The sequence below is a fragment of the Hyperolius riggenbachi genome, chromosome 1 (assembly GCF_040937935.1).
Source record: "Hyperolius riggenbachi isolate aHypRig1 chromosome 1, aHypRig1.pri, whole genome shotgun sequence".
NCBI lineage: Eukaryota > Metazoa > Chordata > Amphibia > Anura > Hyperoliidae > Hyperolius > Hyperolius riggenbachi.
The window spans coordinates 69,437,198-69,464,697 of record NC_090646.1 but is presented as its reverse complement, the minus strand read 5'-3'; the positions used below and the strand labels follow the sequence as shown (position 1 = coordinate 69,464,697).

The 27,500-nt window shown below is 43.4% G+C and overlaps 2 protein-coding genes across 11 annotated transcripts in view; one reads left to right on the top strand and one right to left on the bottom strand.

Moving 5' to 3' along the window:
• Positions 1-2,012, top strand: part of LRRTM1 (leucine rich repeat transmembrane neuronal 1) — a 3,014-nt gene extending 1,002 nt beyond the window's left edge. The window contains exon 1 of the mRNA XM_068266578.1: positions 1-2,012. This exon is cut by the window's left edge and continues 1,002 nt beyond it. Within this exon, the coding sequence (XP_068122679.1) occupies positions 1-1,643 (1,643 nt within the window). The 3' untranslated portion in view covers positions 1,644-2,012.
• Positions 1-27,500, bottom strand: part of CTNNA2 (catenin alpha 2) — a 3,078,224-nt gene that overhangs the window by 1,121,218 nt on the left and 1,929,506 nt on the right. The window lies entirely within an intron of this gene.

Below are 27,500 nucleotides of genomic sequence, written 5' to 3'. Positions count from 1 at the left end.
TGAAATATGATGTAGAAGCCGCAGACGTCTTCAATGGACTTTCTCGGGGAAAACTGGAACCGTGTTTGCTAATGGATTTCCTTCTTATTGGTCTCTGTTTAAACTGGATGCTGAGAAAGCCCCCTGGGTTAATACTGTGTGCTCTGGGCATATTTGTCAAAATGCTGCCACTGGTGAGCAGTGGATGTCCGCGAGTATGCCGATGTGAGGGCAGGTTTTTGTACTGTGAGTCGCAGAACGTCACCGAGCTGCCTCGCAACCTGTCGGGCGTGATGGGCTTGTCGCTGCGGTACAACAGCCTGACGGAGCTGCAGGACGGACAGTTCACTGGGTTAATTCAGCTCACGTGGCTTTATCTGGATCACAATCACATAGACACAATAGAAGGGAATGCCTTTCAAAAACTGCGTAGGGTCAAAGAACTCACACTTAGCTCCAACAAAATCACACAACTAGCGAACCACACTTTTCGACCCATGCCAAACTTGCGTAGTGTGGATTTATCAAACAACAACCTACAGTCCCTGGCACCAGATCTGTTCCATGGGCTACGCAAGCTGGCGAGTTTACAGATGCGCCACAATGCCATCAAATTTGTGCCAGTCAGGATCTTTCAGGACTGTCGCAGCCTCGAGTTTCTGGACTTGGGATACAATCAGTTGAAGAGCCTGGCCCGTAACTCTTTTGCAGGCTTGTTCAAACTTGCTGAACTACACCTGGAACACAATGACTTAGTGAAAGTTAATTTAGCCCACTTCCCCAGGCTCCTCTCGCTGCATTCTCTCTTTATGAGAAAGAACAAAGTGACTATAGTGGTTAACTCTTTGGACTGGGTGTGGAAGCTCACCAAAATGGATCTCTCTGGGAACGAGATTGAATACATCGAACCTCACGTTTTCGAAAGTGTACCTCATCTAGAATCGCTGCAACTCGATTCCAATCGCCTGACCTACATCGACTCTAGAATCCTCAATTCTTGGAAGTCTCTCACCAGTATCACCCTCTCTGGGAACAACTGGGACTGTGGGCGTAACGTCTGCGCCTTGGCCTCCTGGTTGAGCAACTTCAAAGGTCGCTACGATGGCAACATGCTTTGCACCACCCCTGAGTATGCTCAAGGAGAGGATCTTTTGGATGCTGTCTATGCCTTTCATTTATGTGAGGACCCTTCTGATCCAACTAGTCCTAATGCCATCCTCACGGCCTTTAACAACAGTGACAAAAGCACCCACAACAATCCCACCATGACTACTGCCACCTACGATGTGCAGGATACCGAAGGGGAAAAAACTACAGACATCTTGATGGCAACTCTACCCAGCGAGCTTGCTGACAACACCATCCAGATTCACAAGGTGGTCACTGGGACTATGGCACTGATTTTTTCCTTCCTTATTGTGGTTTTGATGTTGTATGTTAGCTGGAAGTGTTTTCCAGCCAGCCTCCGGCAGTTGAGGCAGTGCTTTGTGACACAGCGTAGGAAGCAAAAACAAAAACAGACTATGCATCAAATGGCTACTATGTCTGCCCAGGAATACTATGTTGATTACAAACCCAACCACATCGAAGGGGCCCTGGTCATTATTAATGAATATGGCTCCTGTTCTTGCCACCAGCAACCTGCCAGGGAGTGTGAGGTGTGATTGCATCCTTCACTAAAGGGGATATAAAACATTGTGCAACCAAATAACCATGGCATATAGACCAGCCCAAAAGGGAATATTTTTGCACCTCTTTGACTTAATCCGTATTAGGGAAATCTGACAAAAAAAGCGAGGATGAAAAAAAAAAAAAAAAAAGAATTCAAAAACTTGACCTTTTAGCTTTATTGTGTCTTACAAACCTGCAGGACATTTAAAACCCGATAAAAAAAAGATTATACAAAAAATATTCCAATGGTACAGAGATTTGTCTATATTCAGGAACCTAAAGAGTGTATAAAGAGGTACCATGTTGAAATTTTTTTGTAAACTACGATGTTTAAAAAAGGAAGAGAAAAAAAAAAAGATAATAAAATAGCATTTACAATATTTATTTATTTATTTCTATCCTTTTCGTTTGTTTTTTTTTTCCCTTTGCAGAGTGATGTGCTGTACATCAGTGTCATTGAGAAAGTAAATCTTATTTCCTCCACATCTGCAGTTTCTTGGCTGTGTGGCACCCCGGCAACAAGGGGGAGAAAAGAGGAAAAAAAACAAGACAGCCTTGATTCACCAATAGATGGATCAGTCGATGGCTGATAGTTTTTAATGGCTTACACAGCAATAAACTCCAGATTATTTGTAGTGCTGTATGGATAAGCCAGCACTGCAGACTTGGTAGGGGTAAGGAAGGGGGGGGGGGGGGGGAGAAAAAAACAAAACAAAAAAAACCTCTTGATGGGAAAAGATGATGGTAGCACCAGGTAGCATCTCTGAGTCACCTGTTGAAGGCTGACATGCCTTGCATTAAAATGAAGTACCCTCCAACGGTGTGTTAGAGTTTCTGCAATGGATTCTAGCTGCAGATTGCAGCAAAGAGAATACAGTGTGGGGATACAGCAAGCCTTGTTAGTCACTGTCAATGCCTTAATCGCTGCTGTACATGGTATAGGCAATGTACTGCATATAAAGCCCACACGTCAACCTTTCTAGGTGTTAGCGTGGAAAATAACTCTGGCTCACGAATCGGTGCAGCTGATGTAATCTTGGTCGAAAGGCTTAAAGAGCAAAATGCAGTTTACATAGTCAAAGCTCTTTTCTCTTCCTAACATCCCCCCCCCCCCCCCCTCCCAACCACCGAATGCTTTAAGTCCAATTGTGTATGAAAAGCAGGAAATCCATGAGATCTATAAGACTCTTGTAACTATAGTGCTTGAAACCAGAGGGAGGTATTATTAACAAGCATTTTATCCTCCATGCATCAAATCTATCACTTGCTGTATGCGCAGTTAATAGCCCACATTTACAGCAGCGTTCTGTGTCGTGGAATAGGCATCTGTCTTAGGTCGTCTTGGTGGGGTTCAGAAGGACAGCGGTTGAAATGGTTGATCTGATCTCTGAGCGGTGTCTCCTCTCCATATGCTGGAGGACTACAACGTCCAGCATGTCCTTACACCATACTGTTTAAAAATGATGCTCTCGTCTGGTCTCTACAGCCAGTATCCTTTTCAAAACTAGTGGTGAACTGCAAATACCAGCATTCCCCAACAGCTTCAGAAATTGAGTGATCTCATATGTACGGGGAAAAAATGTCTTGAACGAGTTAGAGGAGCAATGAGATTGGAATTTTGAGCATGCTGGTGACTGTGGTTCATCGTTGATGTGCTAGAGGGGGCTATACCGGGCTGTTCTGGTCATTGTGAACTGCTGTTAGGAGAATGCTGGGACTTGTAGTGCCATTTCTTACTCTGAAAACAGGCAGGGACTTGTAGATCCAAAGTAGGTAGGAACAGACGTGCCTGTATTGATATTACCCCAGCTGTGCTCATGAGATGCTGTAGCTTATCACACTGTCAGGACTCTCACAGCTGGTGGTAGTGACACAGTGGGACTTGTTCTTCTATAGTAGGCTGATGGGGCTATGTTCAGGACTGCGGTGCTGAAACAGCTTTTTTTTTCTATTACACCGGGACGTTTCAGATACATCTACAGGCTGTTGTGACATATGCGTCATACTGGGCCTTGTAGTTCTATTGAAGCCTCTTGTGGGGTATGCTGTCTCTTCAACAGCCAGTGCTTGTGAATTGCTGGGACTTGTAGTCTGACAGAAGGATGCTAGAGCTATGCTGAGGACAGGGGCGTAGCAATAGGGGGTGCAGCGGTAGCGACCGCATCGGGGCCCTTGGGCCAGAGGGGCCCCGAAGGGCCCTCCCTCAACTACAGTATTAGCTCTCTATTGGTCCTGTGCTCATAATAATCATTTCTATAGATACTTTGAATAGTGGTAATCATTAATAAACTGTTTCCCATCCCTTCCTTGCACCTCTGACTCTGTAGTTGCCATTGGCAGGTTTTGCTGCACCGTATCAATTGCTATGTATAGAGTGCTTGGGGGGCCCCATTGTAAAACTTGCATCGGGGCCCACAGCTCCTTAGCTACGCCACTGGCTGAGGACTGCAGTTACATTTTTTTCCCTATCCTACTGGTGCTTATTACTTATCAGGGTTACGCTAGTGGTTCTACTGTAGGCTGTTAAGGCATGCTGGGCCTTGTAGTCCTACTAAAAGCAGGTGGGGGGGGGAATGTTGATAGCAGGTGCACACTCACGGTGTGACTCATCTGACTGACCAGAGACTTCTATTAGCTCCTCAAAAAATCAGTTGTTTCTCCTGTGCCTATTATGGCTTGCTGAGACCTGTAGTTCACCAATGATTTTTTTTTTAACTGCCATTCTGTCCCTGCCTTTGTGGATTTTGGAAGGGAAGAAGCACAGAAAACAGAATCAGAGCCCCTCAGATGCAGGGAATGGGATAGCTGTTTATTATTATCAGCTGAGGGTGCTAGGCTGCCTGTATCGCCGGAGATCGCCCTGTGAATCAAAGCCCTGCCTTTAATTTCTATGTTCCCATGGCAACAGAATTAAGTTCAAATCTAAGATAAAAAAAAATCACGAGCTGATTGCTGTAGCTGCGTTATCCCCACTTTCCAAATAAAAGGGCTCGCTTGTTGCAAATGACTCGTATGTGTCAGGGTGTTTGCAGCATGCAAATAAAGCAGGAATAAATTAGTAAGCCTGTCAGGGAAAGCCTTATCCTTCTCTCTCGCCCCCCTCCTACCCCCCTTCTTTACTGGGAGCCCATCCTGGCCTTGCATACGACAATCTGTTGCAGGCTGCAGCGGCAGGCTACGGAGAGGTTAACCGCTCACATGCACACAATCGCTCTGTTATGGTCCGGTGACCCGTGGCAGGAAAAGGGTTAACGTGCCTTGCTTGAGTTGGCAGGAATCTGTAATTGCAGGATGGGGGCTTTTTATAAGCAAGATCATTTTATAGATACCGTCATTACTCGTGTGTTTATTTTCTAATTATCGTTAACAACAGGCATCGAGGCATTGACTGGATCTTGGTTAAGCATGAATACTGATTGGTATTATTATTATTATTTCATTATTTTGTGTTGTCGTGTAGATCCATTCTAGGGACTCCGTCTTACTTTTTCCAAGGTTTGCACTGCAATTATTTGGTACATACAGTAGAATCTCTTTATAGTAAACTCCGAGAGGCCAAGAAAAGTGGTTTACTATATCAGAAGTTCACTATATCAGAGATTGTCATACTCAAGCACAAAGTAGACTGTAGTAGTGGATCTTAATTCAGTCAATAACTGTGAGTCAATTTTTTTTCCAATGCTTCAGCAAGCGAGCACAGACAGTGTCTAAGCTAGATCAAGATGCACAGTGCTCAATATGCAGGGATTTGCATGCAATAATTACGCAACAGCTTGCAAGGAAGCATAGATCTCACCTGTTCATGCATTTATAGTGTGCTCCTCTGTCCACAATTCGGCACTGCCTGCATGATGCTTTTGATACTTTAGAGCTGCAGCCATGCACTAGCAAGTCATAGATGGCAGGCAATTCCCTCAGTAGCACCTTGCACAGGAAGCTTACTTCTCCCCGGCTGGTGCTTTTGAGGTAATCCATGGAGGCCCAGAGTAGTGTGCAGATAGCAAGCAGGCTACAAGTGACTGCCAGGCCGCCAACACACCACAGCTCTAGGTCTCTGACTGACGTATGAGGCATGTGCCGCCGCCCACTTTCCACTATAGCAAGAAACAGGTTTATTATAACAGAAATTCTATTATATCATAGTTTAATACACCAGGCATTACTCCCATATAATTATCACAGTGCTTGGCTGGAACCTGGACATTTAGTTTACTATACCCAAATTTGGACTATATCAGAGTTTACTATAATGAGATTATACCATATAAGACTTACATTATTTATCTTTCCTCTTGCCTGTACAGCTATCGGTCAACTTATCCCACTCTTTCAATATGATTGATTTTCCACTAGGAGATCGAAACTTTGTGCACAGGTGTACAATGGCATTTAATGCTCGCAACTTCCCATGGGTCCTTGTAAAGATCGATCAGTTTTTAGCACATGCACACAGTGTGACAGGGTCAAGACTAACAACTGATAAATCAATACAGTATTGTCATTTCTGATTGGTCAGCTGAAGACTTTGCTTCCAATCCAAGGCCACTGGGTCTATTCTGATTGGCTGTGGATCTGGAGTGAATATTAGTTTGTGTGTACCAGCCCTTAGCAACAAGAGAGGATGCTTATATGAGGAGATGGTCACGTGACCATTCACTGGAAGGATTGTGACTTAATGGATGCGTACAATTGCATACATTTTGAAAGCATCTCTGGTGTTGGCCTGGTCTCCATGGGGGGATGAGCAATCATCTAGGATCTAGGTTCCTGATGTGTAGTGTGTGCATTATTATTATTATTATTATTATTATTATTAATTGTATTTATATAGCACCAACACAGAGCTGTACAATAAATAAGGTTAAAAACATTGATAACAGGAGTGACAGTCAACACATCAGGGACATAACTACAGGGGAGCAGCCATGGCACCTGCAGGAGGCCCAGAGCTGTGAGGGGGCCCCAACTTCTACTTCACTTCCTCTGATAAAGGGGTCCATACTTCAGATCAGGCATTTGTGGCTACACTTGTTATGGGCGTGAAGATTACAATGTCCACACTTGTCATATGACCCTTGTGAGATGTGCCCCCAGGCTGTGAGGGTCACCAGGGGTAAGCAAGGGATAGGAAATGAATATTGCGGAGCCCCATCAAAGTTTTGCTGGGGGGTGGGGTGGGGGTGTCGATTTGTCATTACGCCCCAGCAACACACAACAGACAATGAGCAATAGGATACACAATTCCAGACCATGCACTGGTGTAATAGTCTCAGTAATTCAGGTTCAGGCTACTCTGTGAGCAGAGTGTGCAGATACACAAGGAGGGAGGGCCCTGCCAAAGGCTTGCAGTCTAAAGGGAGGGGGTGGTAACACGATAGCAGGGGGCTCATGTTGTGATATAGGGGTGCTTTGGTTGGTTTTAGGGGGAACTTGTATTGGTCATAGTCAATTTATTACAGTATGTTTTGGGATTAGGGAAATGTTACATCATATATAAAAATGCCTACATAAGTATGTTTTAGTTAAAAAAAACAAAAACATACAGGAATGTTTCAAATGCAAAAATATGGAGTGCTCCTTACAAAATTATATTTGTCAAAAGGTACTTGAGATGATGTGGCTCACAATAGGGGGTACTTGGTAAACAACATTCTTCATAAAGAGGTACATATTCTGATAATGTTGAGACATACTGGTCTAGTGGCTGGATAATGTACTGGCTAAGGGCTCTGCCTCTAACAATAGGCAACCTGGGTTTGAATCTCAGCACTTCCTGTTCCATAAGCCAACCCCTATTCAGTAAACAGACCTCAGGCAAGACTCCCTAACCCTGCTATTGCCTATAGATTTTTATTGTCTAGGGCAATCCTCCCCAGATGATTGATTAATCGTTCTGCACTGTTTAAAGGTAGTTCATACAAAATAAATTGTGCTTTTAGGGCCAGAAATGGGTATCATAAACAAAACTTGTGTATTATTGAGAATTGTCATAAAAAAAAAAAAACTAATTTTATTCTGAACAGGAACCCAATATGTTTACAGCAGACGCTGATATTGTGGGATTTAGTAGTAACTGAGGACGTAAAACTGCAGGGATGCCATGCTGCGGACGTAAAACTGCGGGGATGTCATGCTGGGATTTGTAGTTCAGCAACATGTCGCCTGTCACGATTGAAGAGAGGCGCTCGGTAACAGCAGCTATGGCTGTCAGTGCTTTTTACACTCAGTGTGGATTAGCAGGAGCGCAGTGCCATCTGCAGTGAGCAAGCCTTGATATTCCTCTGTAGCTCGCACCATCGATGTGCCACGTATAAAAGAATACAGCTGACAGGATAATATCAGACCCACACCCTGTTTACTCATAATATCCTCCCCAAACCTCTCATTCAGCTTCTGTGTTTCCGAGCGTGTAAAGCTAGGAAGGCGATTTACTTCAGAAGTGAAAGGACAGCCCACAACGACAATTAATAACACTGAAAGATTCCAGGGGAATGAAAGGGCTCCTCTGTTCTGAAGGTCATGCAGTGGCCTCCAACCCAGGCCCCGAAACCCTCTGGCCAAATGTATCTCAAACTTATTTCCCCATTATATAAAATCAATAGGGTTGGGGGGTTTTGGTGTTGAAGGAAGCTGGTGTAAGGTACGTGATTTGCTATGGGACATATTTGATGAATTGGCCGTGTGGGGCCATGGGGAGGACATTTTACCTCACAAGAGATGAGGCTTGAAGTGAATCAACTGGAAAAAGGAGAAATAAAGAAAAGACTTGTCTGCAAGATTGATTAGAACAGATCCCCGCATTAAAATGGGATTAAAAAGGAGACTGCAAAGGGTACTATATCTTATTGTTATACTGAAACATAAGGGTCAAGACTAGTGTGGTGCAAAGGCTGATAAAGAGAACCTGTTAAAGTAAACCTCCAGACTAAAAATCGACTCAGCAGCAATGAAAAGGCCTGGTGTTTCTTTAACAGTGTCACAGCATCAGAACTTTGTTTCTCTTATACAAGTCTCCTTTTTAGCTGCACAGAAGAAAACTGCCCGGGCATTTTTCCGCTGATGCTGTGCAAAGCATGATGGGATTTCTGATGATGATCTCCTCGTTCTGCTGTTTTGGTGCAATTGGTTGTTTGTTTTTTTTTACATTTTGAATTTAACATTTTAAGCCTAGCACGTGCAGCTGGGAGGGGTAATCAGGACACAGGACAGTTGGAACTGTGTCTCATGCTCCCTGTCACCTCCTTTCAACCAAAAAGATGGCTTCCCCCATGACAAAGATGGCTGCCCCCATGAATCACAAACATTTGCCTGTTCTTTTAAAACAGGGAGGGTAAGAGATTATATTACCTATCTATTCTAATTAACATAACTAATGTAACTTAATGACAGTATGTTTGTTTAGGCTGAAGTTCCCCTTTAAGTGAATTATGGGATTTGAAAACTGTTGGCTCATTCTTAAAGTGGACCTGAACTCTTGCACAGGACAGAAAGAAATCAGAGAGAAATGCACCCTGTATGTATTTAGAGATTTTAACCTGTCTAATCCCCCTCATCTGTGACTAATCGCAAGTTGTAATATGATCTCTCAGCTGTGTTAACTGGCTGCCTTCAGAGCAGCTAATTTGTGTAAACAGAATGTTAACCCTATGTCTGCTTCTATGAAAGCAGGAAGTAGACACACTGCAGATTTATTGCAGGTTGTATGAGCTGTGACAAAGAAATGTTTTTTCTTTAAAGGCTATTATGCTGTTGCTGATCTTTTAGAGAAGAGAAAAAGTTGTGAGCTCAGGTCTCCTTTGATGTAAACGTCACTTCTTATTTTCAATTTCAGCAGCAAGTGCCCCAAATATTTATATTTATTTGAGTTCTGAATATGAGAAAAAGCTAAGCTTTAGCCTTATGAGATTAGGCCCTGCCCTTCCCATTCCGGGGCGGATTTACCATAAGGCACTGTAGGCACGTGTCAACAGGCGCCTGATGATGGAAGGGTGGCTCACTCTCCTCCCCTAGTGCCTCTCTCCCTCCTTCTGTATACAGAGACCCGAGCAGAGCGTAAATGAGAAGTTACCCACCCAGCTCTCAGCATTCTTGACGAGATCTCCCTTCAGTTGGAGGCACCACTAGCTAAGGGTACCTCTGGCTACCTAATACTAATGGGCACCTGTAGCTACCTGTGATGGGCAAGAGAAGGGAGAAGTGACAGGTGGGACAGCCAGCACACTTGCGGTGCGGTTCAGCAGGGTTTTTAGGTTAAAGGAGGGTGAAGTATAGGGTGCCAGGACATCTGTGCCTATAGGCTTCTGTGATGTAAATCCAGGGCTGGTCCCGCCTCATTGATTTTATTGGCTATTCAGGTGGTTATGCCTTTCCTTGGAGCTTTAGCACGTTGCCATGGCTGCAATCCTAGTTTACATGTTGTACACCAGGGCACCATGTGAGGGACCCTTAGGTTTTCTTTGTATGAGTATTCCAAAGGGAGTTAAGAGACTAACTTGTATAAAGAACATACAAATTGTACTGATGCTAATGCTTGTCCCACTCCTTTGTTTACTTTTAAGGTGGACTTTTGAGGCCTACTCCTTGGCTTTGTGACTCCACGAGTCATTAGGTCACCAAATCAGTCATAGTAGCCTCAGCATTCTGCCCAGAGAGGTACTCTTCAATGTAGAAATGTGAGCCAACAGCTAAATACAGTACTCATCTGCAATTAACATGTACCTATAATTTCATAATTTTGTCCAACCTGTTATGGACTAAAGGAGAGAGTGATAACTGCACAATAAGTGAAGCCTTATTTTGTGACAAAGGCAGATAGGATGACCATATAGGCCAGAACTCCCCAACCCTGTCCTCAAGGTCTACCGACAGAACATGTTTTGTAGAAAAACCACAAACATGCACAGGTGGGGTAATTAGTGTCTCAGCAGAGCTGATTAACTACCTCTGTGGACAAAACATGCACTGTTGGTGGACCTTGAGGACAGGGTTGGGGAACACTGAATTATAGGCAATAAGACGTTTTATTGAATGTAATGTCAGATTCTAATTGCACTGTCCAGAAGCTGTTAACTGAAATTGTTAACTAAAATTAAGATAAGTGCACCGTAAATGCATATGACCTTTAAAGTGAAATTCTACTGCTGTCAGGAAATAAATAAGCAATGCATTCTGTGCAGCTCTTACACTTATTAGCATTAATGACAACTGCAAACCTTGATTTTGATTATTCAATCACCCAGCTCCTCCATCATCATCCTAACAGAGTCTACCAACTTGACATTAGCCATGCTGCTGCCAGTCACTCAGTTAGTGCAGGTGTGACAAATAACCAACTAGACCTCCTGCCTTGTGCAGCTGATTACTGATGCAGGATGAGGAAAAAATTTAGACTGTCTGCATTGAATCACTGTGGACAGGTTCTGCACTAGAAAAACAAGTGCAGTTTGTGCTTACAATCAGTTTTGGAATTTCATAGCATGCTGAAATTGATAGAGCAAGTTCCGTTTTAATAAGGGTAAATTGCAAAATGTTTTGGGAAGCCCCGGAACATATTTGAGGCTAGGTCCACACTTAGCAGAAAAGCAAGCGTTGCGGAAAACGCAGCGTTTTTTCCGCTAATGGAAGGCTATGGGCCGCATGAAAAAACACATATAAAAAAACGCATGTGCATTTTGTATGCATACGTTTTTTTAAAAATGCTGGTTTTGTTGCATAATATTCAAAAACGCATCAAAGACGCACATAACGAAAGTCAATGGGAACGCAATACTTCCGCTTCCTGTTGTCTTCCTAGTGATCTGCATAACACGCATTGTGAAAATGCATTGAAAACGCATAGAAAACGTACATGTGTTTTGTATATGTGAACCGCAAATGCGTAAAAACGCATGCAAAACGCTAGAAAAACACAAATGCGGAACAAAAACGCGAACGCACTAAAACACACTATAAAGCACACACACAAAAGCCTGCACATGACAGAAAACGCGACCTTTCACGCTCTTCAAATTGAGGGGCACTGTAACAACATATAGTAGAATGCAGTACGTTATTCAGGATGCCCTCTCTCATGTCAATTATTCTGGTTTCAGCGTCATAATAACTTCCTATAGCTATCTATGTATATACATGTGCATATTGCTATGCAGCCCCACCCTCCCAGTGATACTTAGTCTAAGCTGAATGCATACATATCAACATCAGTGAGACCAGGTATATTATGTACTGGCTTTGGAATTCTCAGAAACAAACATTCCACAGAGATCACCTGCCAGTACTAAAGATGTTGCCACCTACCCTGCGATAAATTTCATAGTATAACTCAGGGAGAGGAAAGACTTTACAATGGGCAAACACTGACTAAATAATTTATGAATGAATATTGTAAAAATAAAAATAGAAGCCATTTTATTCATTATGTTATTGTCACTACAGTTTCTCTTTATGTGTAGGTTGTGCTTACAATCAGTTTTGGAAATCGAAAGCTTGCTGCAAATTGTGTCATTTTAATAACGGTCAATTGCAAAACGTTTTTGGGCAGCACCAGTACATATTTATAGCAAATGTTTAGGGCAATTTTACATGAATTCTCAAGAGGCTCAAGTGGAATTTGTTAACTAAAGTATGGGTGATTCTGATAATAAGATTTCTCATGTCTTAGGCCTTAAGCTTGTTGCACAGCAGAATGATATGATGTCACGTGACCAGCAGCAATTCAATTCTCAGCAGTAGAGATGTCTGGTCACACTATTTTTAATAGTTCTTGTAGCATGCAATAAGGAAACCTAGGCCGGGTGAAGCCAATATAAGTATAAATTATAGATAACATTGTGAATTGGGCGCCAAATGAAAACAAAAAATATTTACAGTGGTAATGATAGTAAAACATTGGTAAATGTTACCGATAATATACTACAACTAAACCTAACCTTACTCTCACACAGAACACCCCCCCCCCTTGCCTAACCTTAACTCCCCTCCCCTTTTCCTGACACCTAACCCTAAAATTACCCTTTCTGATGCCGAAGCCCCAAACCCCCCTTCCTGATGCCCAACTCTAAACCCTCTCCCCTCCTAACAACTAGACGTAAATCCCACTTCCTGATGCCTATCCCTAAACCCCCTTTCCTGACGGTTAACCCTAATACCTCCTTCCTGACGCCTACGCTCAAAACCCCCCTTCCTGATGCCTAACTCTAAACCCCCCTCTCCCGACGCCTAGACCCAAATCCCCTGTCCTGATGCCTAACCCTAAACCCCCCTTCCTGACGTCTAACCCTAAAAGCCCCTTTCCTGATGTCTAACCCTAAAACCCCCCTTCCTGATGTCTAACCCTGAAAGCCCCTTTCCTGACGTCTAACCCTAAAAGCCCCTTTCCTGATGTCTAACCCTAAAACCCCCCTTCCTGACATCTAACCCTAAAACCAACATTCCTGATGCCTAACCCAAATCCCCCCTTCCTGATGCCCAACTCTAAACCCTCTCCCCTCCTAACAACTAGATGTAAATCCCACTTCCTGATGCCTATCCCTAAACCCCCTTTCCTGACGGTTAACCCTAATACCTCCTTCCTGACGCCTAAGCTCAAAACCCCCCTTCCTGATGCCTAACTCTAAACCCCCCTCTCCTGACGCCTAGACCCAAATCCTCCGTCCTGATGCCTAACCCTAAACCCCCCTTCCTGACGTCCAACCCTAAAAGCCCCTTTCCTGATGTCTAACCCTAAAACCCCCCTTCCTGATGTCTAACCCTAAAACCCCCCTTCCTGACGTCTAACCCTAAAAGCCCCTTTCCTGATGTCTAACCCTAACCCCCCCCCCTTCCTGACATCTAACCCTAAAACCAACATTACTGATGCCTAACCCAAATCCCCCCTTCCTGAAGCCTAACCTTAAACCCCCTTTCTGATGCCTAACCCTAAAACCCCCCTTCCAGATGTCTGTACAACCCTAACCCCCCCTTCCTGCTGCCTAACCCTAAAACCCCCTTACTGGTGCCTAACCCTAAAACCCCCTTCCTGACGCCTAACCCTAACCCCCCCCCCCACCCTTCCTGATGTCTAACCCTAAACCCTCCCTTCCTGACGTCTAGCTCTAAAACCCCCTTCCTGATGCCTAACCCTAAACCCCCCCTTCTTAACCTTACATGTTTCCATATGATAAACTTCAAAAACATTTTTTCAAACACTTTGTAAATACAAAAGACAAAATTTGAAACACTATGACCTTATAATTTTCAAAACTATAAAAAAAATTCACAAACTATACTGTTCTAATGTTCTCAAAATGATAAACATTATAAAATCTATAATTTTCAAAACAATATTTATCAGGCACTCAAATTTCTTCTTTCTCTGCCAAATAGCCGATATTTGCATTAGCACCTATGTCTAAATCATCCATTAGCAACGGGTACCCAAATTTCCTGTTTCCATTTTTATATGCCTTTACATAGTACTGCCACATTTACTGCAGCTCTTTACAGAGCACCGATTTCACACCACTAACCTTCCTTCGGAGGGGGCTCACAAACGAATGCCCCGCCCCCTACCACTGGTTTGGGCGACGTCTGGAAGACAGTTTCCCTACAAGAATGTTGTTGGGTCTTAGGGAAGGTAATCTCTAATTCATAATGCTTTGCACTTTGGGGCTGGCTTTATTAAATATTGCTTGTGTGTTTGTGCCTGCCTCAGTTTTATCAGACATGGAAATCTTGTTAATGTGACAAAACTGCAAGTCTCAGCATGCATCTCAACTTCAGTGCTGCAAAGCGTAAAATTAAGCATTTCAGCCCTGTCAGCAAGCCAGGATTTATACTTTTTCATCTATTAGGCAACTTTCTCATAGCTCCCCTTCAGCATATACCGAGCTCCCCTTCCATGTAGCAGCCCCAATTTCATGTGCATCCCTCTCAAACGCATAACCAGGGTGCAAGGTGCACAAAAAACTTGTGGGGGGGGGGGGGCATTTTTAAAAAAATTACCCCCTCAAGTGTGGCCTGCCTCTGTGACCTCGCCCCCCCCCCCCCCCGCCCTTAATGAGAGCAGCACAGTGGTGTGCACATACTTACATTGGCATGAATCTGCTCCCTCCACTTCACTTGTCAGCACACACAAGCTTCCCTCCGTATGACCCTGATGTCACGTAACATGCATTGGAGTCTTATAGAGGACCACTGGTGCAGAGAAGAGACCCTAGCAGCAGTTATGTAAGCATGTGCACACTGCGCTGCTCTGCATTAAGGCCGGAGAGAGAGTGACAGGCCCCCTTAGCCCACCGGGCCCCGTGTGAGCCTAGGTGCTATTGTTATGCCTATGATCCTACTTGTCCATGTTTAACATCAATGTACAGCAGCCCATTCTGTTTCATGTGCAGGCAGCAACTCCCCCCTTATATCTGTTTCTCCTCATTTGCATCCTCCTTTTCTGTATGTCGCCTCCTCTTCTATGTACAACCACCCCCTCGAGCAGCATGCACCCAAGGCCACAGCCTATGTGGCCTTTGCAGAAACCCAGCCTTGCCTGTCATCTCTGCACATGTTGCCATTGCCAGAAGATTAGCAAATATTATTCAGGGTCTTGCATTTTATTGTGCTGTCATAGGGTGTTGCATATGCAGAGAAAATATGAGGATTAGAAATGTGTTTTAAAGCAGCAGGGATCGCCATACTATCAAAGAAAAAAACACATACAAAAGTAGATAAATACTTATTCTAGTTACATACATGTTCTACTTACATAACATATGTAGTGCACTGTCCACTTTTTGATTTAGGTGAAACTTATATAGTAAATAAAAAGAACACTGTTTCTGGCATTTTCCATTATTACTGCCTTTGACTGAAGCCAATCCTAATGTAATTTCCTCCTAGAAACTTCACTGTTATATCTAACTTGCTTTGTAAACACATGTGAGCACAACATAGATCGTATTTCAGCAGCTTTACACCGAACGTTGCCCTCAGCCAATCAGTGAGGAGCAGGAATGTGGGAGGGAAGATAACAAGCTTCCCTCTCCTCGGCAATATACCAAATAGAGCTGGGCTGACTGAGATAAGACTGCATGTAGATTACATAACAAACACAGAGCAGTGGGTAAGTGGAATTTGATTTTTTTGGCTGACAATTCCACTTTAAGATCCAACAAATGCATATGTGCTAGGACTACAATGTGCCCCTTCATTGAATCATCATCATCGTATGTTCTGTGTTGTAACAATGCAATCAGTTGCATCACATTGCCACTGACATGATGTGAACTGCCCATAGACTGAGTATTATAATGCTTTACAGCATCCGTTCCGATACAACATGCCCCTATGAAAGTAGCTGTACTGAGATAGTTATTTCTAACGTTTTTGAAAGGGATACTTGCTATGCACCATCTAAATATTGAGCCATCTGACAAAGATATCACACTTTTGATCAGACAAGCTTTCCATGATTGTACCGAGACTTTGACAAATTCATTCCTAGCATAGATTCTGCTGCATGGATTGCTCTGTCAATAATAATAACAATAATGCAATGCAAAACAGATCATTCACCTGTTGAGTAGACTAAACACATGTATGACTTATTTTTTTATACAATGCAATAACTTTTGTAAAGCACAGGACTTAAAGAGGATCTTAAGCAAAAGAGGAAAACAATAAATCAATACATTGCAAAGTAAGAAGTTAAAAAATAGGAGAGAGATCAAGAAATTATTGATATACGCCATGTACTTTGTTCATGTTTTATCCACTAGAACTAAGGTCCGTTAACATAACGGGCAGTAGGCCTTCCTCACAATCCCCCTATCGCCTGTCACCACCGCATGTCAGTGTGCATGCGCACGCATGCCCACCCGCATGCCCGCACACCGCCCTGGCCCCATCCACCTCCTGCTCTAGCAGCCACCTGCGTGCTGCGCATGCGTGGTACAAAAAAGCACGGACACAGGAGGAGGACGCAGGGACACAGGGGATTTATTAGGTAGGATCAGCCTGCATGTAATCATCTTTACTGCTGGCAGACAAGACAAAAACAGACAGCACCAACTGCCATTATCTATAACCACACCTCCTAATCATAGAATAGGCTATAATGTTGTTTTTTTTATAGATATACATATGCACAGAGGGAGATACTGTTTGCTTGGCAGTTGGAAACAGCTCTTATTTCCCACAATGCAATAAAGGTCACAGACCGTAAACTGTCAGGACCTGGCTACTGATGACGATCCACCCTTGTAAACGTAATCAGACCATAATTTTGCAATTTCGCTTAATTTTTGTGTAATTTTCTGCCAACTTTAGTGGTTAATAACAAAGCTATTGTTACCAAAAATTGCAATGTTTAGGGGAATAATGGGAACAAGAAAAATAAAAAAAACTTTTTTTATGAGTTTAAAAACTATTTTTCCTTAAAAAAATGATTTCTACAAGGTCTACAAGGTCAAGGGGTGTGCTAAATACCATTCCCCCTCCAAGTCATCGTAATTTGGAGGGAGGAGTAATTCTGGGTCCGGCAATCGGTTGATCCCCAATCTACCCGTGCTCGATGATGCGGACTATAGCATTACTGCTATAGCCGTGACAAACTTTGGTGCTATGCGGTGGGCGGCAGGTGCCAAAAAGCCCTGCTTTGGTTTAATACTACTTGTTGTTTCTTAAATGCCGTTTAAGCGACATCACTCGTGCGCCGACTTTAATCCGGCATGCCACCACTCGTCTCACGTCAGGGGTGACTTTCAAATAGGAATGTTTTGGCCTCATGAGGGCATGGCGGAGTGAGTCTTGTAAACAGAAATGGATTGAGATGAAATGGGGCCCTAGGAAAGATAGCACTTTTTTGCCCAGCGTTGATGATCACCTGACTTTTTTAGTTAGATTTGGTGGGATCTAGCATCCACCGCCTAGACTCTCTCCAGGCCATAAGCGACTGCCTAGGTTTGCCTTGTGGAAAATCTTCATCTGATTGTAAATATTTAGGAAAGAGAGCGGTTATGTTGCTTTTCGTCTAGATGATATAGCGCCAGGAGCCAGCATTATCATGTTTGTACAGCATGCACCTTCAGCCCTAGCAATAGATAGATAGCCTTCAGCAAAGTGACTGGAAGCTAGGGATGGTCAGAAATGCTGATTTCCGATTCCGTGGAAATTCTGCTTTTCGGCAATGACAAATACCGCTATCACTCTCTGGGCTTGATTCACAAAAGAGTACTAACTGTTACCACGGCCGTTTTTCGTGTGAATTTTCACGTTTGCACGCAATTAACCATTTTCGCGCTAAATCGTTATCGTTTTCACGCTAAATCGTTATCGTTTTCACGTGCAACCGCGAATTTTCGAGCGAAAGCGGTAACGGCCGTGCTAACAGTTAGCACTCTTTTGTGAATCAAGCCCTCTGTGTATTTCCGCATTCCAATCAAAACTTTCTTCATTCTCTGATTGGCTTATTCATTCTAAGCCTTCTGATTGGCTTACAATGGCCGCATATCGGTAAGCGGCGTTCCGCAAAAAAACAAAAAACACATTTTCCAATTGGCTTATTCATTCCGACTTTGAGTCTTCTGATTAAAATTACTGAATATAGGTAATGCAGATTTTACACCAAAATTTCCACCTAAATGCGCATTCTCTGATTTATTCATTCTGAGTCTTCTGATTAGTTTAAAATTACCACATATCTGTAAGCAGATTTTCAGTGGAAATTACTGCCGTTTCCGGAAAAATACGCTTACCGCATTAGTATTTCCGCATTCTGATGCGGAAATGCGGATTTCCGATCGGAAATGCAGGATCTGAATGAACATCTCTACTAACGGAATACCCTAAAGGGAGACTGATGAGGAAGGAATGGACAATATTTTACTTGATTACATGAAAGAATGCAGTTTTGAGTTTATACAGGGCATGCCTGTTCTCGCTGTCCAAATATTATTATTTAGTATTTATATATCGTTGACATCTTCCATAGCGCTGTACAGAGCACATTGTCTTGTCACTTAACTGTTCCTCAGAGTGCTCATGATCTAATCCGTACCATAGTCATGTGTCTATGGCAGGCATGGGCAAACTTGGCCCTCCAGCTGTTGAGGAACTGCAAGTCCCACAATGCATTGCAGGAGTCTGACAGCCACAGTCATGACTCATAAAGGCAAATGCATTGTGGGATTTGTAGTTCCTTAACAGCTGGAGGGCCAAGTTTGCCCATGCCTGGTCTATGGCCTTAATTCACTAAGCTTTATCAAACAGTAAATTCGGGCGCCTGAGGCTAGTGGACAAATCGGGCGCCGCCATTCACTCCTATAATAAATATCGTTTAATGGGCGCCCGATAGGAAAAAAGGGCGCCGGAGAAAATTAACGTTTTAAAAGCGGCGCCCGGAGACTTAATGTTTTATTACTGTTTCTCATGATTACACATTATTTAATGATTTATACATTTTTAAATTTTATTTTTAAACGAAAAACAGTACAATATTTTTTCAAACATTATTTTTAAACGAAAAACAGTAAAAAAAATTTTATAACATTATTTTTAAACGAAAAAACCAACAGGGGGGTCTTAAGTTTAGGCACCAACAGGGGGGTCTTAGGTTTAGGCACCAACAGGGGGTCTTAGGTTTAGGCACCAAGAGGGGGTCTTAGGTTTAGGCACCAACAGGGGGGTCTTAGGTTTAGGCACCAACAGGGGGTCTTAGGTTTAGGCACCAACAGGGGGGTCTTAGGTTTAGGCACCAACAGGGGGGTCTTAGGTTTAGGCACTAACAGGGGGGTCTTAGGTTTAGGCACCAACAGGGGGGTCTTAGGTTTAGGCACTAACAGGGGGGTCTAGGGGTTAGGGGTAGGTACAGGGAGGGTTACTTAGGCACCAACAGGGGGGGTCTTAGGTTTAGGCATCAACAGGGGGGTCTAGGGGTTAGGGGTAGGTACAGGGAGGGTTACTTAGTAATTTTTTTTTTAAACGTTATTATACGGTTCACTATTTAAACGAAAGATTAACGTTTTTACAATTGCCGATTTAATGCACATTATTTAATGATTTATAACTTTAAAAACCATTAATTTTAAACGAAAAACAGTACAATATTTTTTTAAACGTTATCCATGCTTATCGTTAAAAACCCGGCGCCCTTTTTTCCCAGCGCCCCTTTTTAACGTACGCCTTTATCAAACGTTTGATAATTTACCTCATGGGTAAAATCTAATTTTTAATTCACTAAGGTGTTCTAGATGTATTGAAAGTTTTATCGATAAAACATTCGATAAATATATAACAACTTAGTGAATTCAAAATTTGATTTTACCCATGAGGTAAATTATCACACGTTTGATAAAGTGTTTGATAAAGCTTAGTGAATTGAGGCCTATGTATATATTCTGTATGTATGGACAATTGTAGTTAAGGGGGAAGCCAATTAACTTATCCGTATGTTTTTGGGATGTGGGAGGAAACCAGAGTGCCCGGAGGTAACCCACGCAGACACGGGGAGAACATACATACTCCATGCAGATAGTGCCCTGGCTGGGATTCCAACCAGGGCTGGAAGGTGAGAGTGTTATCCATTACACCACTGTGCTGCCCAATCATGAGCTAGTTTTAGGCCTCTTTCACAGTGCGACGTTATAAAAAACACACGTTATAAAAAATTACAACGCAGACTAACGCACAGCAATACAAAGTCTGTGCGACATTCACAGTGCACACGTTGCGTTGTGTGTAACGTGTAGCAATATTTAGATAGTGCTGCATGCTGTGCGTTTAGCAATACATTTGCTGCCTTATATGTGTTGCACACAGTTGTGTTGCTCAGTATGGTATTTTTGTTTACAAAAAATGCAATGCATGTGCCGTTTTCGTTCCATCAGTATGCAACGAAAACAGCTCGCCAAGAGACACAACGCAGTGCAAAATAACATCCAATTTTATAACCTACATGCGCTACGTTAGGGGCACGTTGTGCGACTTTAACGTAGCATCAAACGCAACGTCCCACTGGGAAAGAGGCCTTAGGAAAGAAGCACATCCAAAGGTATGCTGGGGATGTCCTCTCCTGCTCTCTGCAGAAAGACACATCTGCAGGAGGTGAGTTAGCGAACAAATAAAAGGAACTATAATGATCCTAGTAAAGCACTCAATAAAAAGGATAATGTTACTAGAATGGTATAATTACAAACTTGATTATCAGAAGATATAAACGGAGATATAGAAGACAATTCGGGTTTCACCATTGCATGGCTTCACCTTGTCCGCAAAAGAAAAAAGGCCTTGCCTAAATTATTTTGAATCAGTCCTCAGCGCAACCGGGTACATGAAAAATAAATATAAATCAGCCCCATGGCGTACTGAAAGTGCACTCATTGCCAACACACTGACATCCACACCCCTTCCCCCTATAGTTGTCTCCCAGTATTCACACTCACATGACAGCAAGTACCTGCACCCAGGCCTAACATTGCAGCTAGTACTCCCACCTGCACACAGCCTCCACATGGCCCCCACTATCTGCACCAAGCACCCACTTAACCAGTATATGCACCCAAAGTACCTGTATCCACGTTACACCCATTGCCCACCCATAGCCAGCACCCAGTACAGGCATGGCACCAAGTATTCACAACTATGTCACCCCCAGTACCTGCACCCAGCACCCACATGACATCCAGTACATGCACCCAGATCTCACATGGCACTAAATACCTGCAATCAACACCCGCATGACACTCCATACCCACGCATAGCCATAACCCACATGACACCCTGACCCGCACCCAGAACCCACATAGCACCCAATACCCCAATCTGCATTCAGCACTCACATGACAACAAATACTCCTCTAGCCAGAAAGGAGGAACGAGCGGCCACCATTGACAGGTCCAACTGACTCCACACCAGTGAATGCAGCCAGTGCTTCTGTGACTGAATGTATGTGTCAAGTAGAAGGGCTCAGGGGAACGGTTTGGGACAGTTTGAGTGCTGGGGGGGGGGGGGGGGGGGTGAAGGTCACTAGTCACTGCAGGGCAAGGGATCTGGGGGGAAGGTCCCCCACCACTTGTAGGTACTACAGAGCATTTTGGGGAGGGGGGAAGGGGGCACGACGAGGCCCTTTTTTAAATTTGAGCACCCCACTACTTAAGGACCCTCTGCATGGCCCTGCTCTGGCGGCTACCACGAGTTCAGCTCAGGGTTACCGCTCCTAGCTTGTTTTTACCACCCCGAGCTCAACTTGTGATTACTACTTAGGAGGTTAATGGAACACTGAGCTACTGATTGAAAACAGCTGGGCAAAACACCTATTTTATTTTTAAAAAATGCAGAAAATATACTATGCCAGCCATTTTACAACGCAGGGACCCGAACTCATGCACAACACACAACAAAAACTCTTTATTTCATGTAAAGCTGCTGAAGAAATTTGCTTCTATGTGTTTTGTGGTTGGTTAGGCAGATCATTCTTATCAGCTACTGTGAATAGACTGCAGGAGAGCTCTGCTGAGGCAGCTCATCAAAGAGTAAACATTGAGGCTGAACCTTTTTAAGGCCTTCTGCAAATGTGCAAACAAGTAAAACTTCAAGCTTTTTGGGAGATTTTCATAAACTGTAATGAAGATATTTTTTTCCATAAAGGTTACCATGCTGTGGCTAATCTTTTAGAGCACAGAGGATGTTTTGAGTTTAGCTACTTTCTGAAGTTACCAGGAAGTTCAAATTTCAAATCTGTGCAACCACGGCAACAGCACAGCATGTATATTTGTATTGTTGTCAGGACTGCTCATTAACGTTCACCTTCCTGCATGAATAATGACCTGCCTGCCCAGAACCGTTGTTACTCTTATTACCTCATCTGAACTTGTCAGATTATTGCTGAACAAAATGACACACCCTTCTAAGATTTCCTTCAAGGAGCTGTGGATTTTAGCATATACACATAAAAACAAAATAAAATGAAATATAATTCTTGCCTAAAATTCTTGCAATGCACTGAGTAGATCTTTAATGAAGGCATCAGGCCCAGATTTACCTCACAGGAGCCTATAGGCACAGATGTCCTGGCACTTTAGACTTTGCCCTCCATGAACCTACAAATACCCGCCAAACCACACAAGTGTGCTGGCTGTCCCAGCTGTCACTTCTTCCTTACTTCCCTTACCAGTCATAGGTAGCTACAGGTGCCCCTTAGTATTAGGTAGCCATAAGTACCCTCAATATTAAGTAGCTAGAGGTGCCCCAAGTATTAGGTAGCTAGAGGAACATCAGTATTAAGTAGCTAGAGGTGCCCCAAGTATTAGGTAGCTAGAGGAACATCAGTATTAAGTAGCTAGAGGTGCCCCTAGTATTAGGTAGCTAGAGGAACATCAGTATTAAGTAGCTAGAGGTGTCCCTAACTGTAAGGAGATCTCATCAGTGGAATTCTGAGAGCAGGGTAAGTAACCCCTCATTTACACTCTCATCAGGGCTCTGCATAGGGAAGGAGGGAAGGCACTAGGGGACTGGAGTGAGCCGCCTGTCCATCATTAGGTGCCTGTAGGCACGTGCCTACAGTGCCTTATGGTAAATCCAGCCCTGGAAGGGATGGATTTTCTTACAAAGCAGGTCATTTTTGTGGGCCTCAAAATGTTGTGTATGGCCGTTATTCAATTTACTTTTTCTCCTAAGTTTTCTCCTGTGTAGTATTTAACAATAAAATACCTTTTAACCAACCATTAAGGAAGAAAATACTCTTTTGGTACTTTTTTCAATTGTACAATGCTACAAAGTTATTTTAAGTTATTTTAAGCATTAGATGAAAACATTTCTTCTAGGAAAAGGTCAGGGAAACAAGTACATTGAATAAGGAAGGACCGATGGGCCCAATCCAGTTTGCTTTTTCTCCAAGGGGATATGTTCACATCTTATCAATAAAATGTGTTTTACGCCAATACTCAGAATGATTTTGACAGCTTTTCACCTACTTTTTGGTACTTGCAGAGTGCTAAAACGTTATTTTAAATTTAGAGATGAAAAATTATCTCCTAGGAGAAAAATGAATCAGATCAGGACCCATACAGTATATACATAGCTCCCAACTGCACGTCTGAAGAAGAAACTTTTGAAAGTTTGCCAGCTTAAATTACTAAGTGTACAGTGTAAGGTATCACCTAAACAACTTTTGTTGTTATGTCTTTGGATTCTCTTCATGACTAATACCGTACAACACACAACCAACTTCTTTATAAATAGGACTCACGTTTTATAATGTAGCACATGTTAAGATAAATGATATGGAGAGACTAAAACCCCTACAGAGAATTGGAGAATGGCCTCTATAGGGAATTGGAGAATGGCCTCTATAGGGAATTGGAGAATGGCCTCTATAGGGAATTGGAGAATGGCCTTTTCACCCCCTCTATAAAAGTTTAGATATCCATAAACTGAAAAGTAATGTAACTTTTCACCAGTGGATCTCGTATAATTGCTCATGCAAATCCAGGAAAACACCCAGGGTAATCTTTGATTGTTCTTTAGAATACTAAAGCGTATGTTGCAGGTAGACGGTTTATATACAGCAATCAATTCCCATTTCATGGTCATAACCTCCAGGTGACAGGTGCTTACACCCAGGCAGATGGCTATTATTAAGCAGAACACAGCAGGAATGAGAATAAATGAGACTTGCTAATAGCGTATGTGTCCCACGGGTCTTGTCAATTTTCAAAAGATTCAGCCAGCTCCACCTTTTCTGGTTAGAGTTAACAGAAGTTTTTAATTTGGTTTTAGCCTGACACAGCCTGGGACAGGGACATATTTCTACAAAAGACACTTAGGCTTCGGCCTAGGGTGTCTACTGCCCAAAGGGACACCTGGACATAAAAGAGGGGATTGCTGCTGCATATGGAAGAGTGGGTTAATGATGGAGTTTGGGGCTGAAGAAGAGGAACAACCTATGGAAGATGGGAGGTGCTGCCTGTATGAGTTGTACATAAAAGTGTGTGTGCGGTGTAGGGGGGGGGGGGGGTTGGGGAGCTGTACATGCATGGAAGAGGGGGCTGCCTCTGGAATGGCGGAGTTGCTGCACATACTGTACATTTGGGGGGCGGGTACATTTTTGGGGCACTGGGTTTTTGAGGGTTCTTTTGTTGTTATGCTGGGAGAGGATAAGATGGCTCAACACCTTTAAAAAAAAGTACACAGACAGAAGGAGCGCAAATGGGGCAGTAAATTACTTAAAGTGAACCTCCAGACTAAAAGTCTACTCAGCAGAACTGAAAAGGCTTGGTGTTTCTTTAACAGTTTCACAGCATCAGAACTTTGTTTATCTTACCAAAGACTCATTTTTAGCTGCACAGAAGCTAAGCTCTGCCCCATCAAAGAAAACTGCCCGGGCATTTTTCCCCTGATGCTGTGCAAAGCATGATGGGATTTCTGATGTTGGCGTTCTTGTTGCCTAGTAACTGCTAGGGGTGCTCAGGACACAGGACAGTTGGAACTGAGTCTCATGCTCCCTCTCACCTCCTTTCAACCAAAAAGATGGCTGCCCTCATGAAATTACAAACATTTGGCTGTTCTTTTAAAACAGGGTGGGTAAGAGATTACATTACCTATCTATTTTAATTAGCATAACTAATGTAACTTAATGAGAGTATGTTTGTTTAGGCTGAAGTTCCTCTTTAAGCTGGGAGAGGTTGAACAAATAAAGTGGTACTCAAAAGGCTAGGCTGCTGCAAGAGTAACCAACTAAAAAGGCTGATGGAGATTCACAAATCTGTCTCCCGTCTGGGTTTACCAGAGAATGTATGGGTGGCCGCTCAGGCATGGAGGACGAGAAGCTCGAATGGGGTAAGAGGTGCCTAATTCAATATAAAATTACATTAAAAACACTAAAAATAAAGCTGAGAGGTGGCTTACCTCAAGGATGACACTTAAGCTCTGGAAAATAAGGATTTTATAATGCGCTGGCAACACGTTTTGTGGGTCTCTGCCTGCTTCCTCAGGCCAATAACCGTGCCAATAATGATCAAGAGCTGAGCTCCAAGCGCCTCTCATTGTTATACTGTCTCTTACAGCTACAATAAACCTACCATTATAATTGTAGACTGGTGGTCATTTCTTAGTCAGAGGGCAAAATGAGCATGGGATCAAACACTTCTTACCTCCCTACATGCATGCACTCACTACAGAGTCTTGTTAAAGAGAACCCGAGGTGGGTATTTGAAATCTTAAGAGACTTTAGAGGCATGTCCTGGGTCTCGCTATTGCCGCCTCTAGCTCCCCCCCTCCCGGTTCTCCTGTGCCCTCCTGTAAAAAGCACCCGGCTAGCGATAGCCTCCTTGTCGCTAGCCATCTATTTACCTTCTGTATGTCATTCAATGCATGCTCCCCCGCCTCTGTACCTGCCGCTGCCCGCCTCCTGTGAGCATCCACCAATCGGAAGCTAAGCCATGACCCGAGAAGTACCTCCCAGGTCACGGCTTAGCTTCCAATTGGAGGAAGCTCACAGGAGGCGGGGAGTGGGAGGGAAAGAGGCGGGGGAGCGTACATTGAATGACATACAGAAGGTAAATAGACGGCTAGCGACAAGGAGACTATCGCTAGCTGGGCGCTTTTTACAGGTGGGCACAGGAGACCCCGGGGGGACTAGAGGCGGCAATAGCAAGACCCAGAGGCATGTCATTATGCACAGGACATGCCTCTGTGGTCTCTTAAGATTTTAAATACCCGCCTTGGGTTCTCTTTAAGTATCTAGGTGTGGGTTCTGGTAGTATGTGAGCTTTGTCTGGTCTCTCTGGATGCTTGGTAAGCAGGCAAAAAGGAGGCGTAGGGAGTTGAATAAAATTCTCCCTGGGTTGTTTGCTTATGTTGCACACACTAATTGCTTGAGGCAAATCCTTGTCAAAAAATATTCACAGAACGTTAAATGGATGCACATGTATAATACATGATAATTAGTAGACAACCTTTCGTGTTTCAACTTTGTGACTTTTTGGTTTTAAAGTTCACACTTTCAGGTCGGTTTTAAATTTTGTTTTGTGTGTGTGTTGCGGTGTGCTGCATTGCTCCTGCCGCACAACACAAAAAACATCACTCATATGACCCCGCTGCAGAGTGTGCCGATAGGTTCATATGCATAGCGCCACATCTGGCTCAGGGAGGTACTCCCTACAGGGCAGGAGTATGTCACTGGGATTTCCATAGGTCATGGCAAGCACGCTGTGACGCACCGGGATCTGTCATTTACACTACGTGCATCACCCATAGATTTTCTTTACCCTAAGCACCATGCATTAATTGCGGTGCCTGCAGTAACGCACCTGCATCGGCTCATATACTTCCAGTGCACTGCAATAGGTTTGAAAGTCTTCAAAGAGTTTCATGGCTTTTGCGGCCCCTGGCGGTAAAAGAGGGTAGCACAATGCAGGAATTACTTGCAAGTGTAAAGGGGCCCTTAAAGCAGATCAGAGATGAAAAACTAACTATAACAAGTAACTTGTCTATATATCTTATTTAAAGTTTAGATTAGTTTAGTTTACCACAGCAAATCTAGCTGCAACAGTATATGATTCATTTGTCCTGTGATACAAGCTCTGCATCTCCAGCCCTCAGCCTGTGAAAACTTCACTCCCCTCTCCTCCTCCCTCCTCTGAAATCTCTAACTAGTAACACCTCCTCCTCCTCCTGCCCAGACTAAGCTCCCATAAGCCCTTGCTACATGAGTCAGAGTGCCAAGGCACTGGGGAAGCTGTGGGCAAGGCGTGTTTAGTTTATAGGGAATTAGAGTATTAAAACAAAAAAAAAGTATTGGGCTTGAGGGATGCCCTATAAACTATATGAAAGGAACACAATTATGCAATGAGCAAAAGTTTTCCTCGTATCCGCTTTAAGGTCA